At 44.3% G+C, this 17,379-nt stretch overlaps 1 protein-coding gene across 1 annotated transcript; it reads right to left on the bottom strand.

Annotated features, from left to right (window-relative positions):
• Window positions 1-3,896: 3,896 nt before the first annotated feature.
• CSRNP2 (cysteine and serine rich nuclear protein 2) lies at window positions 3,897-15,210 on the bottom strand. Its single transcript, XM_007958174.2, has 4 exons — window positions 15,060-15,210; window positions 13,710-13,969; window positions 6,722-7,018; window positions 3,897-4,820 (listed from the first exon to the last, which is right to left on the bottom strand). Exons 1-4 carry the CDS (start codon window positions 15,208-15,210, stop codon window positions 3,897-3,899), a joined length of 1,632 nt encoding a protein of 543 aa, XP_007956365.1.
• Between the last annotated feature and the right edge of the window lie 2,169 nt (window positions 15,211-17,379).

Raw genomic sequence — 17,379 nt, 5'->3', positions numbered from 1 at the left:
GTGAACCATGGAACGGATGGCACTGTCCTGCAGTCACATAATACAGCAGCGTGGGACCAGACAGCACATCAGCAGGGTGTGTGCGTGGCAGAGGAGGAGGTGCCACAGGTGTCTGTGTGGTCCCCGTATGAGAGCTGCAGACATTCCCCTTACAGCTAGAGCTGAAACCCTTTTGCCAGAGCTGGCCCATGTGAGGTGTCATCCCAGCTTTCTCACAGTTGGCTGGAGTTGGCAGTGGCCTGTGTACTAGGCTTTTACTGTGATGTGTAAAGTTTAGGTCCTAGGAAGTGAGTTGTTACCCCAGGTGGGAATTCTTATTTGACCTAACACCCATCCACTGCCATGTTCTTTACAGCTGTGGGGGGTTTTTGGTGGGGGAGGGAGGCCAGGGTAAAGACAATTTCTAGCTGCTAGAAATAGCACTAAACCAGAGCACTTCTATGTCTGTATGCACTTTGATGTTGTCATGAGATGACCAAAAGTAGGGATTTTGTCTTCACTGGCATGGGCTAACCATTCCTTTTCAAATCCTTTGTCCTGTAAAGTTGACCTTAATTTAAAAACAAACAAAAAAGGTGATAACTTATGGGAACATTTTAATGGAGAAGGAAGCAAAGTGCTACTTGACCCCTTCACTAGTGTTTACAGCCTTTACTCCCTTGTCTTAATTTCTGGGCCGTAGCACAGCCCTGTGGATGTTAAACTCTTGGCTACCTCCTGTGTTGCAGCAATCCAACTGTAACTGGCAGTGGCTGCCTTCTTTGAGCCCTGGATCAGACCCGTAAGGTACTAATTTACTGCCTGCCTGGGGAGCCCAGGAGAGGTCTACATCGAGATAGTAAGTTAGGTTTAACGTTTGTACGTGTACATCAGTGACTTGTAGTAACTTATTATAAATGCATGAAACACTGTTTTTCAACTCAATTAAAGACTGATTGAAACTAGATGCTGGAAATTACTTATGCACACCATAACCACTTTGCTAAGGCTCCTTTTACAAGACTGATCTAACCCAATTAACGGGGGAACGACTGGTTGAGATAGAACCTTCTTAGGGATGGCAGTTACGAATTGATTTGAAGCTGGTCCTCTTGATGCGCACCTTAAGATGTCCTGATAGGAATGGAGACTTTCATACATACGAAGTTAATGGAACGAGAAAACGAGACCCAAGAGCAGAGTCCGAGCCACAGGGCAGGGCTCCAGCAGGGCAGGAGGGGGGCCTGCTGCGGCTCAAGAGCTCCTGATGCTCGAAGAGAAGACTGTACTCTTCCATCATGAAACGTTTTCAGTGTTAACATTAATCCCTAACTGGCCTAATTACTTTTATATACAAAGCTAGAGAAGCATATTTTCTCTAACGAGTAACTGAGTCAGGGCCTGCAAAGATAAAAAGAATTAACACACCATCCTTTTGAATATTTCTTTAATATTACATTTAAATATTCTCTTTAAATACAGCATTATCACAATGTGAAGGACCTAAAGGCAAAAAAAAAAAAAAATTTTTTTTTTTCCAAGAACCAGACAAGCTTTGGATTCACACTGAAAATACTACCTGTGTACAGTATGTGAGAAAGGAGACTGGAAAATAATGCGAGTTGCAAAGTCCTCTTTCTGTCCAGAGCTAGACGGAACGGGATTGGAGCTGTCTGCTTCTGTGACCAGAGGCCTAGCTTCTGTGACCAGAGGCCAGCAACCATGAACCCTAATTCTCCTGTCCAACTCAGGTAGCACCAGAAATGAGATGGACTAGGTTGCAGAAAAGGCCCTTTGCTTGACAGGACAGTTAATGCTAAATGTTAACATTTAGCATTCAGAAGCTTAGGATCAGTATGCATCAGAATTGTAGTTAATGAAGAGACAGGCTTACATTAAGAAAGTAGTTTTTCAGAAAAATATCTTCTGGGCTGGGAATAGGTTAAGTAATTACAGATTCAAACTCCTGGATTCATTCCAAAGGCTAATGTATCTCTCACTGAGCAGCTGGAGTCCACCTTCCTAGATGAGGTGGGAGCCCTCCTGAGGAGGGAGTGTGTGGAGCTCACACTCCGCTTCCAACAGAAACTTTCAAAAAGATTCTTTTCTCCCTAGAGCTAACTGAAGTCACACTTCAGCATCAGTCTTGTATTGGAGGGTACCAGGCTAAGGTAGGGAGTGCAGCTGAGTTCAGGATAGCATCCAGAGCTCAGGTACTTAGACTCTGAACTGTTCCATGAGGCTGCGGAGCTATGAGGACCTACATACTTAAGAACTCCCATCCAAACAAAAACGAGAATGACTAGAGGGGCAGAATGGGTTAAGAGAGCCATATTAAGCACAAAGCCTTTCAGGCTCAGGGTATAGAGGTTTTAGTGGCGAAATGCTACAACTCACGTGAAGGTGGTTTTAAGACACCAGGGCCTTAATATCCTGAAAGATGGTGCTTCATGGGCAATGTTAGTAGGAACAGTTAACCCCTCCTTACAAAATAAAATTTTTCTCGCTATTTTCTTTCCTGTTTATAAACCATACCGGAAGTGGAGCGTGGTGTGAAGGACGATAGAGAATACCGTTTTGTTTCCTACTGCCCCGTTTTAAAGAGAGGCAAAGTAACTGTGCTAACAAAAAAGAATTCAGTAGTGTTTGATGATGCAGATCCTGCAGCACAGGCTGGATGGAAGGGGAGCAGGAACCATACCCCTAACAGTTAAGAAGTGAATTCAAATCCCACTCTACAGGCTTCAAAGGTTACTTTCAGAGGGTTGTATGTGGCATTTGGGAATTGGTTTGGCCTCCCATTTTTATCTGCCATCAGTGTGGGGAGGGGTTCATGGGGGTGAACTGGAATAGAACCCTCTAACCCTGTACATCAAAGAAGGACCGTGAGGGCAGGTACAGAAAAAAAGAAGAAAAGCTAGTCGGTGACCTTGACTGCCACATCCTACCTTCCATTAAGCTCAGATCTCTCAGAGGAAAAAAAATCCTGGCTGAAAAAGCAAGCACGGCCCAGATGAAGTCACCTCTCCAGACAGCAGCCTGTTCCTGCTGCCTCCTTTGGATACAGCTGATGCCCCACACAAGCCTCCCACGGTATGTGTGCGTCCCAACCGAAAGCTGCCGACAGCTAGCATTAGACATAGAGAAGACCCCGGCTCTTTAACCCATGTCTGCATCCAACCTAGCTCTTTCTCTCCAAAGGAAAAAGGATGGGGAAAAGGACAAAATAGACAAGTTTAACTCTAGTACCTAAGAACCTGTGAAAGAAACATTTCAAGTTATAGACCAGGAATTCCCCAGTGTGGGGAACAGGTCAGAGACAGCAAACGTGTCAAATACTAACTATTTACTACCAAAAAGGGGGTGGGAGAAGGGCAAGTTAGATTTTTATAAATCCTGGAGGTTTTATACAGAAGTGGACACCCTTCCACCCCCTCCAGATTTGACCAGAGGACATTTCCAATTGTATTACAATGATACACCAAAATGGGGTATCAGAGTAATCACTGAGAAAGGAGTTTGTACCCCATTTGGAGCTCAGGAGAGAAGGGGTTTTGCCGTGATGTTCATACTGTGTTCTGGTCCCTACGTAAAGAACAGCTGCTTGAGTTACCCAGCTTCTCCTGTTGGATCCTAGTTCTTTGTTCCAATGGCCCAGAAAGCTCAGTATTCAGCACTGTGCAGCCTCCTCTGCCTAAGACCCTGCTCCCAGATCAAAGCTGGGGTTGCTCTCCTTGGTTCTGTTTCTCTTTTAAAAAATACTTGTACAAACAGTCCTTTCCCACCCGTTCCCCACAGACCCCAATGAAATAACATGGGAGCAGTGGCTGCTTCTACAGTTTTGATTTGAAATGGCGTTAGATAAAATAAGAGAATAAATATAGAGGATGGGTAAGAGACAGACTCTCCACCCCACATCACACTGTCAGAGGGAGTTCTAGTGCAGAGTCCTCAGGGGGCCGGTCCTCACTCTGCTGGGAGGTCTTCTCCACCCCACAGCCCTCTTCACTGTCCACATGGAAGGGGAGACTTGAGGGGGACCATGAGGGGTGGAAGTCATTATTCTCAGGCTCCTCAGGGTTACAATCTTCAGGCAATAGCGCTTCAAGAGTGGGTGTTTTCCCCACCTCTGATTTACAGAGGGCAGCTGGGTCTGTGGGGCTGCAAGCCACCAGTGAGGTAACGGGGAGAGAGAAGACATTGAGATCCTTCTCCTTGGGGAAAGGGGGTGGGGCCTCTTCTGTACCAGGCTCTCCTTTCACCCCCAAGACTGGCCTCTGCTCCACCTGATAATAGACCAGGGGCCCACTGTTCAAGTAGGATGGGTTGTTCACTGTTGAAGGAGTTGGATGATCCGAGTTCTCGGCAAAACACAGGACGGAAGAGCCCGGGGACAGCTGAGCCTGGATGAGAATGGGGGCCGTGAGGCCCGGGCACAGCTCTTCAGGAACAGCCAGGGGCTCCTCCAAGATGCACACACCCAGGCTCTCGATGCTAGAGTCCAGGCTGGCACTTGAGCCACTGGAGTCTTCCTCAGCCTTAAGCCGTTCCAGTTCCTCTGCGCTCTGCAGGTGCATCACTGCTGTCTCGTTCTCAGCAATGAACTCCTGGAAGTCCTGTGTTTCAGAGCCCTCTGCTCCTGGCAGACTGCAGCTGGCAGCGGGTGAGGGCTCCTCGTCCGGGGCTGGTGGGCGGCTCACCTGCCGCTTGCTCTCTAGCTCCAGCTTCATGATAGTGTGGAGGTAATGAGTCCGGACCCGGATTGGATTAAATTCAATGCGTCCAGCCATGTTCCCGCAGCCGTCCCGGGAACAGCCACATGGAAAGGACATGCGATCCACCTGAGGGAGTGGACAAGGGAGTTGAGGCAAGATGAGATTAACACATCTGACAATGGAGATAGGAGATATTATCTGGCAAACAAGGCCACTTGTCATTTGAGGTCTTCCTACAAGAAGAGAAGCAACCAATTCAAAACATAACATGCAGTGTGAGCTACCAGCACTAGATGAGTTATTAAACCACTTGCATTTCAATTCCAGCTCAGCCATTCATTAGTGGTGTGACCCCCAAGAAAGTCATTTATCTCTCTAGGGCTTTGTTTCCAATTCTATACAAAAGGTGGACAAAAACCGGCAGAGGGCCCCTCCAGTTAAAAAATCCAGAGATGCCATCTTTCTGAATGCTGACAGTACAGTTCTCAGAGCAGAAGAAATTTAAGTGCCTCAGAGACCTTTCCAGAACTTACCTGGTTTACTGAGACAGAACAAAAGGCTGGGGTCCAAGCCTAATGCCTTCTGCAATCACAGGCATGAGAAAGTGTCTGGAAGATCTTGCTAGTCCAAAGCAATACATTCTGGGGAAACTAAGCAAAAGTGCCTTAGTTTGCTAAGGCTCTCGAGTGAAGGTTCAAACAAAAGAACGGCCAGTGTGCTTTATTTCTTCACTGAGGGTTGACCAGGCCAGCTTAGTTCTGAAGCAATTACCAAGATAATGCATTTAGACCAGGAATATCTGAAAGGAAATGCTTTCTACCTCCTTATCTACTTTTTGGACCCCCAAAAGAAAGACAAAAACACAGCAAAAAATAAAAATTAAAAACCCAAGTAAGCAAATAAGCATATACAAATATACAGTCTTCTACAATATCAACTTGTAGAACTCTCCACTCCAGTTCCATCAATTCTTAGGACTTTCCTCAGGTCTGTGTGTAACAGACTGAGTCATTATGGGACTTCAGTCTGAAAAGCACATTTGGCCAGATTTGCTACAGCTATTTGTTATCTCTCTAAAAATAAGAAAGAAAAGGTTGGTTAGGATAAATTCACCAACAAGGACTCAGCCATTTTTCCAACAGCATGGGCTCACTTCATGTCTCTGTCACATTTTGGTAATTTGTACAACATTTCAAACTTCTTCATAATGTTCTTGCACACTTAATGGACTAAAGTATAAACGTAACTTTTATATGTATTAGGAAAGCCAAATATTCTTATCACTCGCTTCATTGTGAAAGCAGTGGTCTGGAACCAAACCCACAATACCTCCACACAGTATGGCTGCACACAGGCAAAAACATGTACCAATTCAAGTTTCTACACATACAATCCAGTGACACATTCTTCAAATTGTGCAACCATTCTCACCCTCCTTTTCTGAGTTGTTCCTCCCCTATTCTCCATCGGGTTTTCAATGGCTAATTTTTTTGGAAGTGTATCACCAGGTCTTTCTTCCACGGTGCCTATGGACTCAAACCTCCGGCCTCAGTTAGCAGCCAACCGCCTCAAGTGTTTGTGCTACCCAGAAACTCCATGGTCCTGAATTACAGGACCTGAAAATGATTTTGATTTGTACAGAACTGAAGTAACAGTACTCTGAATAAGTGTGTGCAGATAGAGTCTACAGGCCCACCTCATTTCTCAGCTTCATCTTCTCTCAAAGAGTTAGTCAGTATTTAAGGAATTGCCACTAAAGGTTAAACATAGTAATCCCTGTTCCTTTGTTTGCTGAGTGGCTTCCTATGACCTGAGGTGTGAAACACAGAAAAGATAATAGGTATTCCCAAAGCCTGAGATTCCTGTCATGCTTGTTTTCTTTGGTGACAGAGAAGGTTGTAGAACTGGGGAGTGTTCAGAGTTACAGGGAACCCACCCCTGGATGGGCAGCCTCCTATGCTCACTGCACCTACACCACACCCCCATGGCCCTGGTGCAGATACCATCTCAGGCCAACCTGGACTGACCTGGCATTTAATCCCAGCCTGGCTACAGGCACATGCTTCTGGGTCACAGTACAGTCGACAGTCACAACCGCACTCTTCCCGTGAGAGGCGGATGGCTCGAAGCTCTTGCTTCTCTTCAGCATCGATGCGGTGGACCCCAGAAGCCCTCAGCAGGGCCCGTCGCCGTTTGGTGGGCAGAGGCTGCAGGAAGAAGTAATCATCCACCTCCACATTTTCCACATCAATGTCTTCATCTGAAACATCATCGAGGGTCAGGCCATCAGCCTCCACTGACTCCACTGTCCCATTCTTGGTCAGCTGCCGAGAGTGAAAAGGTTAGCCTCCTGAGCATCCTCACAGTGACTTTCTAGAGCAGCACTGTCCTCTAGAACTTTCTACGGTGATGGAGCCATACAATAAAGTCAACCATTGGCTACATGCAACTACTGAGTACCTGAAATCCAGCTAGTGCAACTGAGGAACACAATTTTGAATTTTATTTAATTTTAATTAAATTTAAATAGGCACTTATACCATATACTATTATACCATACTCACTGCTGTTGAGTCGATACGACTCATAGCGACCCCTCCTTGGGTTTCTGAGGTGTTATCTGTACGGAAGTAGATTGCCAGTCTTCCTTCCAAGGAGTCGCTGGTAGGTTTGAACCGCCAGCATTCTGGTTAGCACTCAATACACATAACATATTGTATAGTATAGGTCAAGAGACTACATCCTGAAACAGGTGGCCTGATGCGATTCTAACACTACCCTGTCAACACAAGGGACATCAAACCCCTGCCTTACCTTCTCATCCAGAAGATAACCTACGCCTATAAACACATCATTCCCAGTCTTGTTTCCCTTAGCACAGGCTCCCTTGCCCCCTAACACAGAGGAAAATGATGGTCCTTGGATGCAAGTGAAAGGATGTTTTACAAGATAACCTTGCAAAACATCCATTAAATTGTACCCCATTGAACCCAAAACCACGTAAGAAAAAGGACACATTAACGTATAGAACAAGGTCATCAGGTCGTCTTCAATGAACCTGAATCCCCACAGTGTGAACAATTATCTATGCCTACACAGCAGAGCCTCATTCTATTGGGAGATGGGAAAATGCGCTGGCCCAAAAGAAATGTATTCTTTTTCCTTTCTAATCCTTTTTCACTTGCTTTCAAAGATAAGGTGTATCTGAGGTAAAGTGGTATGTATAATACTGAGTATACACTATTTACAGGCAGACATTTGGGTTCTAAGATGAAAAGAGAACCAGGAAAGGGAATCTTAGTTGAAGAGAATCTGTGGCTGAATGAATTTTGAAAACTCACTGGAGAATTCAAGTAAAGAAAATGAGGCCTCATAATCCCTGGGGCTCTGGAAGCTGCTAGCAGTGTGAAAGCCAAGTAACTGGCGGTGTTGGTTTATTTCATCAGACAACCACAGAGTAGCGCTAGTAAAGGAATAACTCCTAGGAGAGAGATGATGCAATAACGTGCATAATAAGCTATATATGGGGTATTAGTTTGGGGTTTTTATTTAGGGGGCAGGCAGGGAGGGTAATGGAGAAATGAGGAGAAAAGTAAAATGGGATTTCTGGGGTTCCCTAATCTGTATCAGGCAGGCCAACTATTAGGCCTTTCTGTAGATCTGGGGGTCATTCCTGTCTATGTCAGCAATGCTGGCATCCTCATCATCATCCTTTCTGTTACCCTATCAAAGGTAAGAGATTAGAGATACAATAGAAAGAAACTCATGTTCTCCAAAAGAGTAAAAACAGAACCTACATATTGGGAAAAAATACTCAGCAACAACGTTATCTGAAAAGGGACTCATCTCTAAAATTCACAGAAAACTCCAACACCATGACATTACAAAGACAATAATCCAGTTACAAACTGGGCAGAAGACATGAACAGACACTTCACCAAAGTAGATATTCCGGCAGCTAACAAACATGAAGAAATGTTTGCGATCATTAGCTATCACAGAGATGCAGACCAAAATCATTTTACCCCAGCACTAACAGCAAAGATCAACAAGACAGAAAATAACAAACGCTGGCGAGGATGTGGAGAGATTGGGACTCTCATACACTGCTGGTGGGACTGTAAAATGATACAACCACTGTGGAAAGCAGTATGGTGATTCCTTAAAAAGTTGGAAATAGAAATACCATTTGATCCAGCAATCCTATTACTAGGTATATACCCTAAAGAAGTGAGAGCCAGGGCAAGAACAGATATATGCATACCCATGTTCATCGCAGCACTATTCACAATAGCAAAGAGATGGAAACAATCTAAGTGCCCATCAAAAAAAAATGGATAACCAAACTATGGTACATACACACAACAGAATACTATGCAATGCTAAACGATAATGTAGAATCCACGAAACACCACATAATGTGCATGAACCAGGAGGGCATTTTACTGAGTGAAATAAGTCAATCACAGAAAGACAAATATAGTATCAGTTCATTATTGTAAAAAGTCATGGAAAGATTTACATATGGAAGGAAACTTTCTTTGTTGGTTACCAGGGATGGAAGGGGAAGGGAGGGAAAACTGCTAGATAGGTAAGAGACAAGTACTGATTTGGGTGAAGAGAAAAGCAATATACCAAACTGAGTGACCAACACAGTAACACAAAAGGAAGATAAAGAGAGATACAGACAACAAAGATAAATCTACAGGTAAACAGATGGGTAAACAGGCTGAATGATCAAGTATGTTGAGGCAAAAGACAATATACCCATGAACATATATAAGGCGGATCGACAGTGTTAGTACATACATATCTGCATGTGCTGTAAAAATGTCCATATAAACAGACCTAATAGGAAGCAAAGTTACGATACCTTCTTAGCCTCTGTCAACCACTCTGATGGAGCAAGGTGTTGGACTTGTGGGCTTGGGATCACAGCTGTGGGATACAGCAGGCTCAACTGGCATAACATACTACACAAAAACATCGTTCTGCATCCTACTTTGGTGAGCAGTGACTTAAAAGCTTGCAAGTGGCCATCTCAATAGAGTAATTGCATCTAGATGCTCCTCATCCAGAACAAAGAAGAATGAAGAAAACCAAAGACGCAGGGAAACGATTAGTCCAAGGGACAAGTGGACCATGCAATCCTCAGCCCATATGACCATGAGACCAGAAGAACTGGACGGTGCCCAGCTACCACTGTCAACCACTCGGATAAGGATCAGTGCAGGAGATCCTGGATAGAGTGGAAGAACAATGTGGAACAAAACTCAAAATCATAAAAAAAAAAAAGACCAGGCCTACTGGTTTGACAGAGCTTGGTACAACCCCAGGGACCATGGTTCCTAGTTGGCCTTTAGGCCTGGAATTGAACTCACTCCTGTGGCTTCCAGCCAAACAACAGATAGGTGCATATGGTGGACATTTACATCAGGGAGATACACTCCTTACAATGATCAATTATGGGAGAACAGAAGGGTGGTATTTGTACAGGGAGATAGCTCAGGGGACAGGAATGCATAGGAAAGAAGGACACAGGGAAGAGGTAACTACAGGGAGGAAGTGGGAAGAGAGCTGTTACACTATGGGGAATTGCAGTCAATGTCATGAAACAAAATGTGTATGAACTGCTGTATGGAGAATGAATTTGTTCTGTAAACTTTCACCCAAATCACAATAAAAATTAAAAAAAAAAAGAAACTCATGTAGATATGAGAATTTAATACATCTTGATAGAGGTGGCCTTTCAGCGAGGAATCTTCAAGCCATTAAACAGTATTGGAACAACTGGGTATTCTTTCGAAAAGGAAGAAAATTAGATTCCCAATTCACACCATTCGTAATAATGAATTCTACGTAGGTAAAAGGCCAAAATATAACACACACATATATTAAAAGCATTAGAAAAATTATAGGTAACTAAAACTGCAGAACACCAAATACCTATTGGTGATGGCAGCCCAAATGGAAAACAAGCATTAACTGGTGTATGAAAAATGCCAAATACATATTTTTGAGACCAACTGCCTCCCTTACAGGAGTCCCTGGGTGGCAGAAACGGTTAAGCCCTAGACTACTAATTGAAGGGTTGGTGGTTGAAACCTACCCAGAGGCACCTGGAAAGGCCTGATGATCTGCTTCCAGAAGGTCACAGCCTTGAAAACTGTGGAGCGAACACTACTCTGCACATGTGAAGTCACCATGAGTCAGACTCCACAACCAACAACAATAACAACCATCCTCACCTACAGGGTACTAAAGACAGGAAAAAGTTTGAAGAAAAGCACAAACTGGGCCCAGGAAGGGCAAAGTAAAGGTTTTCTCTTGACATCTAAAGATATATAAGATGACACCATTGCTACTGGCTCACTTAATCTGCTAATAAGTAGGAATCCTGTAACTCAGTCTTGGGTTTGCCTGGCTTTGCCCCTAGACCTCCTGTGTGGGGAGGTGGGGGGCACAGATCAGGATGGTTGCTGCTTTGACAGGTCATTCCTCTACCAGATGTAGGAGATGGGAGTTATCTTCTAGGGAGAGGGAACCAAGCCCCCTGCCCAGCTGTTGCCATAGCAGCAGGGAAGGGGATGGGGTCAGTGATGGAATTCCTCAGACAGAAGAGAATTCTGAATGTTGTTCTTGTTAGAAAAACAGGTGTAAGGCTTCAGAAGCAGGCTGAGGGAAGCAGATTTAAAGCTCTCAAAAGAAGAAAGGAATGAGATCTGGTCAGCCTACATGTTCTGCTTCTACTTCTGCAACCCTATGACATTTGGGTGTGTTTTATTAGGATTTCACCCAAGACACTGGATATAATGCAGCCACTGGTTTTTATATGGATGAGCGTGTTTTGCACCCAAAAGAAACTTGGCCAGGCCTCAAGCAGTATCCTCCAAATTTGGAACCCAAGACTCTGGGGGAAATTTTTTGAAGACTGGTGGCAACTATGCTGTAGAGCACCACATGGTAAGGGTGCAAATGCATTGGCTATGCCCCTTTCACATCCTCAACTCGACAAGCTGATACTTCATCAGATGAAAGCACAGTACTGTACGATTCTAAATAACAATTTGGTAATGCTGTTACTGCATCTAGAAAGCTATGACTCAGGGTGACAGGTTATAGAAACAGCAGAACTCCTTCAGAGAAAGTATAAGATCCAAAACCTGTTCTGTGCATCAGAGCAAGGGACAATCATCTGACAACAACTGAAACAGTATCCTTTCTTGGTTCCAGAGGTGGCAGACTTGAATGCCTCCACATGCACATTTTAAACTTTTCTAAAAATTAGGAGGGTGGGGAATTTCAGGGAAGCCATTTTGTGATCTCTGGTTGTCTCCCCACTGGAGGTGAAAACAAAGGAACCTCAGCCTGAGACCTGAGTCCAAATCTGAAACTTCTCATTAGAAAGATTTGGAGTCTTGGCAGGAACCTCTTTACATTCCAACGACAACTGTCAAAAATCAACAGACTTTCACACCCATGTTCATTGCAGCACTATTTACAATAGCAAAAAGATGGAAACAACCGAGGTGCCCATCAACAGAAGTATGGATAACCAAACTAGGGTACATACACACAATGGAAGACTATGCAACCCTAAAGAATAATGTAGAATCTGCAAAACACTGCATAACGTGGATGAACCTGGAGGACATTATGCTGAATGAAGTAAGTCAATCACAGAAGGACAAATACTGTATTAGTTCATTATTGTAAAGAGTCAAGGAAAGGTTTATATATGGAAGGAAACTTTCTTTGATGGTTACTGGGGCAGGAGGGGAGGGAGGGAATACTGCTAGAGAGGTAGAGGCAAGTATCGATTTAGGTGAAGGGAAGGGCAGTGTACCAAATGTGAATGATCAATATGGTGGCACTGAGGAAGAGGAAGACGTAGAGAGGTACATGGGAGGTGCAGATAACAAAGATGAACCCTTTTGCATGTACAGTACTGTGTTGTCAGTGATGGCAAGCATTGATCTACAGGTGGATAGATGAGTGGACAGGCTGAACAATCAAGTATGTCTAGGCATGGGATAGTGTGCTCATGACCATGTACAGGGTTAGCAGATAATGTTTCTACATGCATATTTGTATGTACGTGAGAATGCCCAGGTGTATAGTAGAGCTGACAAGGGGCAAGGTTGTAGTGGCTTCCTGGCCACAGCCAGCTACCCAGAGGGAGCAAGTAGTTGGAGCTGTGGGCTCAGGACCATGGTCGCAGAGGACATCAGGCTCAACTGGCATAACATACTACACAAAAACACTCTTCTACATCCTACTTCAGTGAGTAGTGACTGGGATCTTAAAAGCTTGCAAACGGCCATCAAGATGGAACGATGGGTCTCTCCTCGTCCAGAGCAAAGAAAATCAAAGATGCATGGAAAAAATTAGTCCAATGGACTAGTAGACCATGCGATCCTCAGCCTAGATGACTATGAGACCAGAAGAACTAGATGGTGCCCAGCTACCACTGTCAACCACTCGGAGGGTATCAGTGCAGGAGATCTGGATACAATGGGATAGAACAATGTGGAACAAAAGTCAAAATCATAAAAAAAAGACCAAGTTTTCTGGTCTAAGAGAACCTGGTGAGACCCCTGAGAATATGACCCTAGCCACCCTTTTAGGTCTGGAACTGAACTAACTCACTCCTGTGGCTTCCAGCCAAACAATAGATAGGCATATGGGGTGAACATTTACATCAGGTAGATACACTCCTTGGAGTGATCAATCACAAAAGAACAGAAGGGCAGTGTTTGCACAGGAAGACAGTTCAGGGGGTGGGAGTACACAGGAGGGAAGGACACAGGGAAGAGATTACTATGGGAAGGAAGTGGGAAGAGAGGTGTGGGCAATTGCAGTCAATGTCACGAGACAAAATGTGTATGAACTGTTGTACGGAAAATGAATTTGCTCTGTAAGCTTTCACCCAAATCACAATAAAAATTAAAAAAAATAAACAATAGTTTCTATCTTGATGCACAGGAAGCACCTGACCCCAGACCCCTTAGGTACCTTCATCTTCTTGGCATGGAGTTTCTCCTCCTTCAGATGCTCACGAAGAATCTCCCGATGGTTCACCTCCTGCTCCTGAGCAAACTCACAGAGCGTGTAGCTGCGTACAGAGTTATGGCGCTGAGCCATGCCCAGAGAGCTGCCACCCTGGCTGGGCACACTGGTGAAACCCTGGCGCCGGGCAAAGTAGTATACAGTCACCTGGTCAAAGCGCACATTCTTCCTCCGCAGCTGCTTCTGCCGCTTCAGGATGGACGTGGCTGAGGAGAAGGGAGCACAGAGTGGTGTTATTAGCAGAATCGGCCTGTTTGGGGACCCTGCTCTTTCTTATCCAGCTAGGTTCTCGACTCTTCTTCTCCAAGTGGGTTCCCTGTTCCTAGGGACCTTTCTAATTTTCAAGTCATAAATGCAGTTTGAAGAGACTTTAAATATTGCTGGTCCAAACCACTACCTCTAGGCTGACTTCACCTAAGTAGATGACCACAAAATCTATTTTTAGACATCAGCTGGGAAGAGGAGCTCTGAGTCATCTTTTCAGGACATAACAATCTATAGCTACCCTGTCTAATATGGCAGCTACTAGCCACATGTGACAATTTAAATGTATATTCATTAAAATGTAAAATTCAATTCCTTATTCACACTCAACACATTTCAAATGCTTGATAACCACATATGACTAGTTGCTACTGTACTGGACAGTGTAGACCTAGACTATTTCTATCATAACAAAAAATTCCATTGGGCAGTACTGATCTATATAATAGAGATCAGCAAACATTTTTTGTAACGAGACAAATAGTAAATATTTTAGGCTTTGCAGCTCGTAAGGTCTCTGTTGCACCTACTTGTCTCTGTCATGGCACCATGAAAGCAATCACAGACTATCTGTAAACAAATGAACGTGGCCATGTTTCAATAAAACTTTATTTACAAAAACCAGCTCATATGGCTAGATTTGGCCCACGGGCAACAACTGATCTATAGTATCCAAGAATTAATTGAGCCATAAGAATTAAGAAGTCTGGAGTTACTCAGTTGTCTAGGAAGTAAGTATGTACGTCCTGCTCGAGCTACAATTTCCTAGAACTCCATGGGACTCTGGTGGGAAAAAGTAGAGCCCAGGCACCTTCTCCTTTAACATAATTCAACTCATTCTGCACAAATAAAATCAGCTACAATAGACGAGATGAGCCTATGATATTAGGAAACAAAGTCTTCCAAAGAATAAGGTTGTGCTAAGAGTAGGAAGGTGGTGATTAAAACCAAATCCCCGAGCTGCTCTCAAAACTTCCAACTTGGGCCCTGCTGCTTGGGTGCAGGCCGGCCGGGAGGGAGCAGCCCACTCACGTGTGAAGCTGGCAGTTGTCGGAGGATTGAGGCTGTCGCAGCTGTCAGCGCTGTCACTGCTGGAGATCTCATCATCTGAGTTGGAAACGGATGAGCCCACATCCACATCATCAAACTTCCTCTTGAGACCCGAGCCCGTGAATGCATCCATTGGCTTCAAAGGGGTTTCCTTGGGGAGCCCACCACGTTGGCCCCAAAACCCCTGCTCACCACCAGCTAGCCAGACGCATTAGGATTCTGCCCAGGGAGAAGAGGAATCAGCACTCCTATCCTAAAACAGGCCCCTCCCAAGTCTGTACACACAGCCCCCTAATTGAAGAAAGCACCTGAGCTAGCAAAGATGACTGCTCTCCAGACTAGGTCTTTTCTTGAAAGATTCCAGCCACCATTCTCCTACCTTTTGTTTCCCCTCAGCCCCTCCAATCTCCATCACTCTTAGGATAATGAGATGAGTAGCAACACCACTGTTCTCAGCGGAGTTAAGGCTTCTGGTTCTAAGCCAGCTGGGCTCTAGGCTTCATTAGCCCAGGTATAACAGTAGCTGTTCTGAGCACATACAGCTCTCTCTCCAAGGGGCTAGTAGGAGGGACTGGGGATCAAAGGCAGAATTAGGCTTTGCCTAAACCTAGGCTAGACCCAATTATTTTCCCTAGCGATAACGTAGCCTGGCATGTCCCAAAGTGTATACCTTAAATATACTAGCTCCAAGGATATTAATAGCTCTTACATGGAAATAGGACGACAAAACAGTGTCAAAATAGTTTAGAAAATTGTTTAGGCAGAGTCTCTTAGTCTTTAAATATGCTAATGAACATGGTACCCGGGTAGAAGAAAGCAACCCTTCATTTCCAGACTACCTTAGGAGGCAAGTGATCCTTGGAACATACCTTAGGAAATACTGCTTTAGATTCTCAATTTCTAAGGACCCTGGCAGCCAGGAAAACCCTTCCTTCACCCAGATCCTCACAAGTCTATCATATCTCATCAGGCTCCTAAAAAGGTCAAAGTTGGTACTAGAGGATGAATAGAAGATTAGAATCTACACTGGTTTCAAAACCTACAATCTTTCCCAATCGCCCACCACTCCACAACATGGGGCTCATCTGATCTAGCATCATCCTAGAATGAAAATTTAGCTTTACAATTTTTGCCCTCTGTAAAGAAGTCAGTAAGAGAAAATAAATCACAGAAGAGGTGATAATTTACTCTGCTGACATCAATATGGCAGTTTATTCATCACAACCAAGGACTTGGGAGAGTCCACTTCCCAGGTACAAATCTTTTCCCTTTTCCATCTTTGGACTAAGTTCTGGAAGGGCATGAATCTGCTCAGCAGAAATGCTGTCAGAGCTCCAGCCACGTGTGATGAGGTAGGAAGCCTTCCCCGCTCTCGGTGATGCCAGAATCTCCCCAGACTATGATCTCACTAGTTGCTAATTATGCAGCAGGAATAACAACACTGCCCAGAAAGTCTGGGGCTGCATTACTGCAGAGCAGCTAACCAGAATACACTGTGGTGTCAAGAGATGCCTGCTACAGAGCTGTTTTTCCGGGCCGCGTCTCTTGGAAGTGATCTGCCTGCTCGTGGATCAGTCTGACATAGTCAACCAGACCTAAAATGTACTTTAGGGAAGACATTTCCTCCTCTTGTCTATCTATCCAGATCTCAGCAAAGTTCTGCATTTAAACCACAAAATGTACCTAAGAAACCTCAGTCTCCATAGGTCTCAGACAAACATTCCTGAAATAATATGGCCAGGAAGGAAAAAATAATCAAGTACTTGATAAGAATTGTAATTAAATTTAAAAAACAAGCCCAAAGTACCAGTTCCGCTCTTCAAGTTACTGATCCTGCTATCAGAGGTCACATTTCTAGGACATGGCAAGAATACAGAAAGCCAAGGACATTTTTATGGGTTAAGATTTGAGCTGGGTTTAAAGATACCTATTAACTAACAAATTTCTCATTTCATTCTATTATTCGGGAGGCTTAGAGTTGAGTATTTATATAAAGGAAAAAATAAGAAGAATATTGACTACTAGGTTTAATTCTCCCACCAGCCACTCCTCGGAAGGAAGGTTGGGCAATCCTACTTCCGTAGTGATACTGCCTCGGAAACCCAAGGAGGGGTCGCTATGAGTCGGGACCGACTCGACGGCACACAACAACAACAACAACAACAAGGTTTAATTCTATTTTCCTCCTAGATAAATCTCTTAACCACGTAAGAAATCAAACTGTGTTGAAAATCTACTTTTTCTAAAAGCTCGTGCAAGTCCCAGGTTCAGTTTTAATTGAGCTTCAGTTAGTGCTGCCATG

This window comes from Orycteropus afer, unplaced genomic scaffold (assembly GCF_000298275.1).
Source record: "Orycteropus afer afer isolate SDZICR_OR568_19922 unplaced genomic scaffold, OryAfe1.0 scaffold00859, whole genome shotgun sequence".
NCBI lineage: Eukaryota > Metazoa > Chordata > Mammalia > Tubulidentata > Orycteropodidae > Orycteropus > Orycteropus afer.
This window is presented reverse-complemented; position numbering and strand designations above follow the sequence as displayed.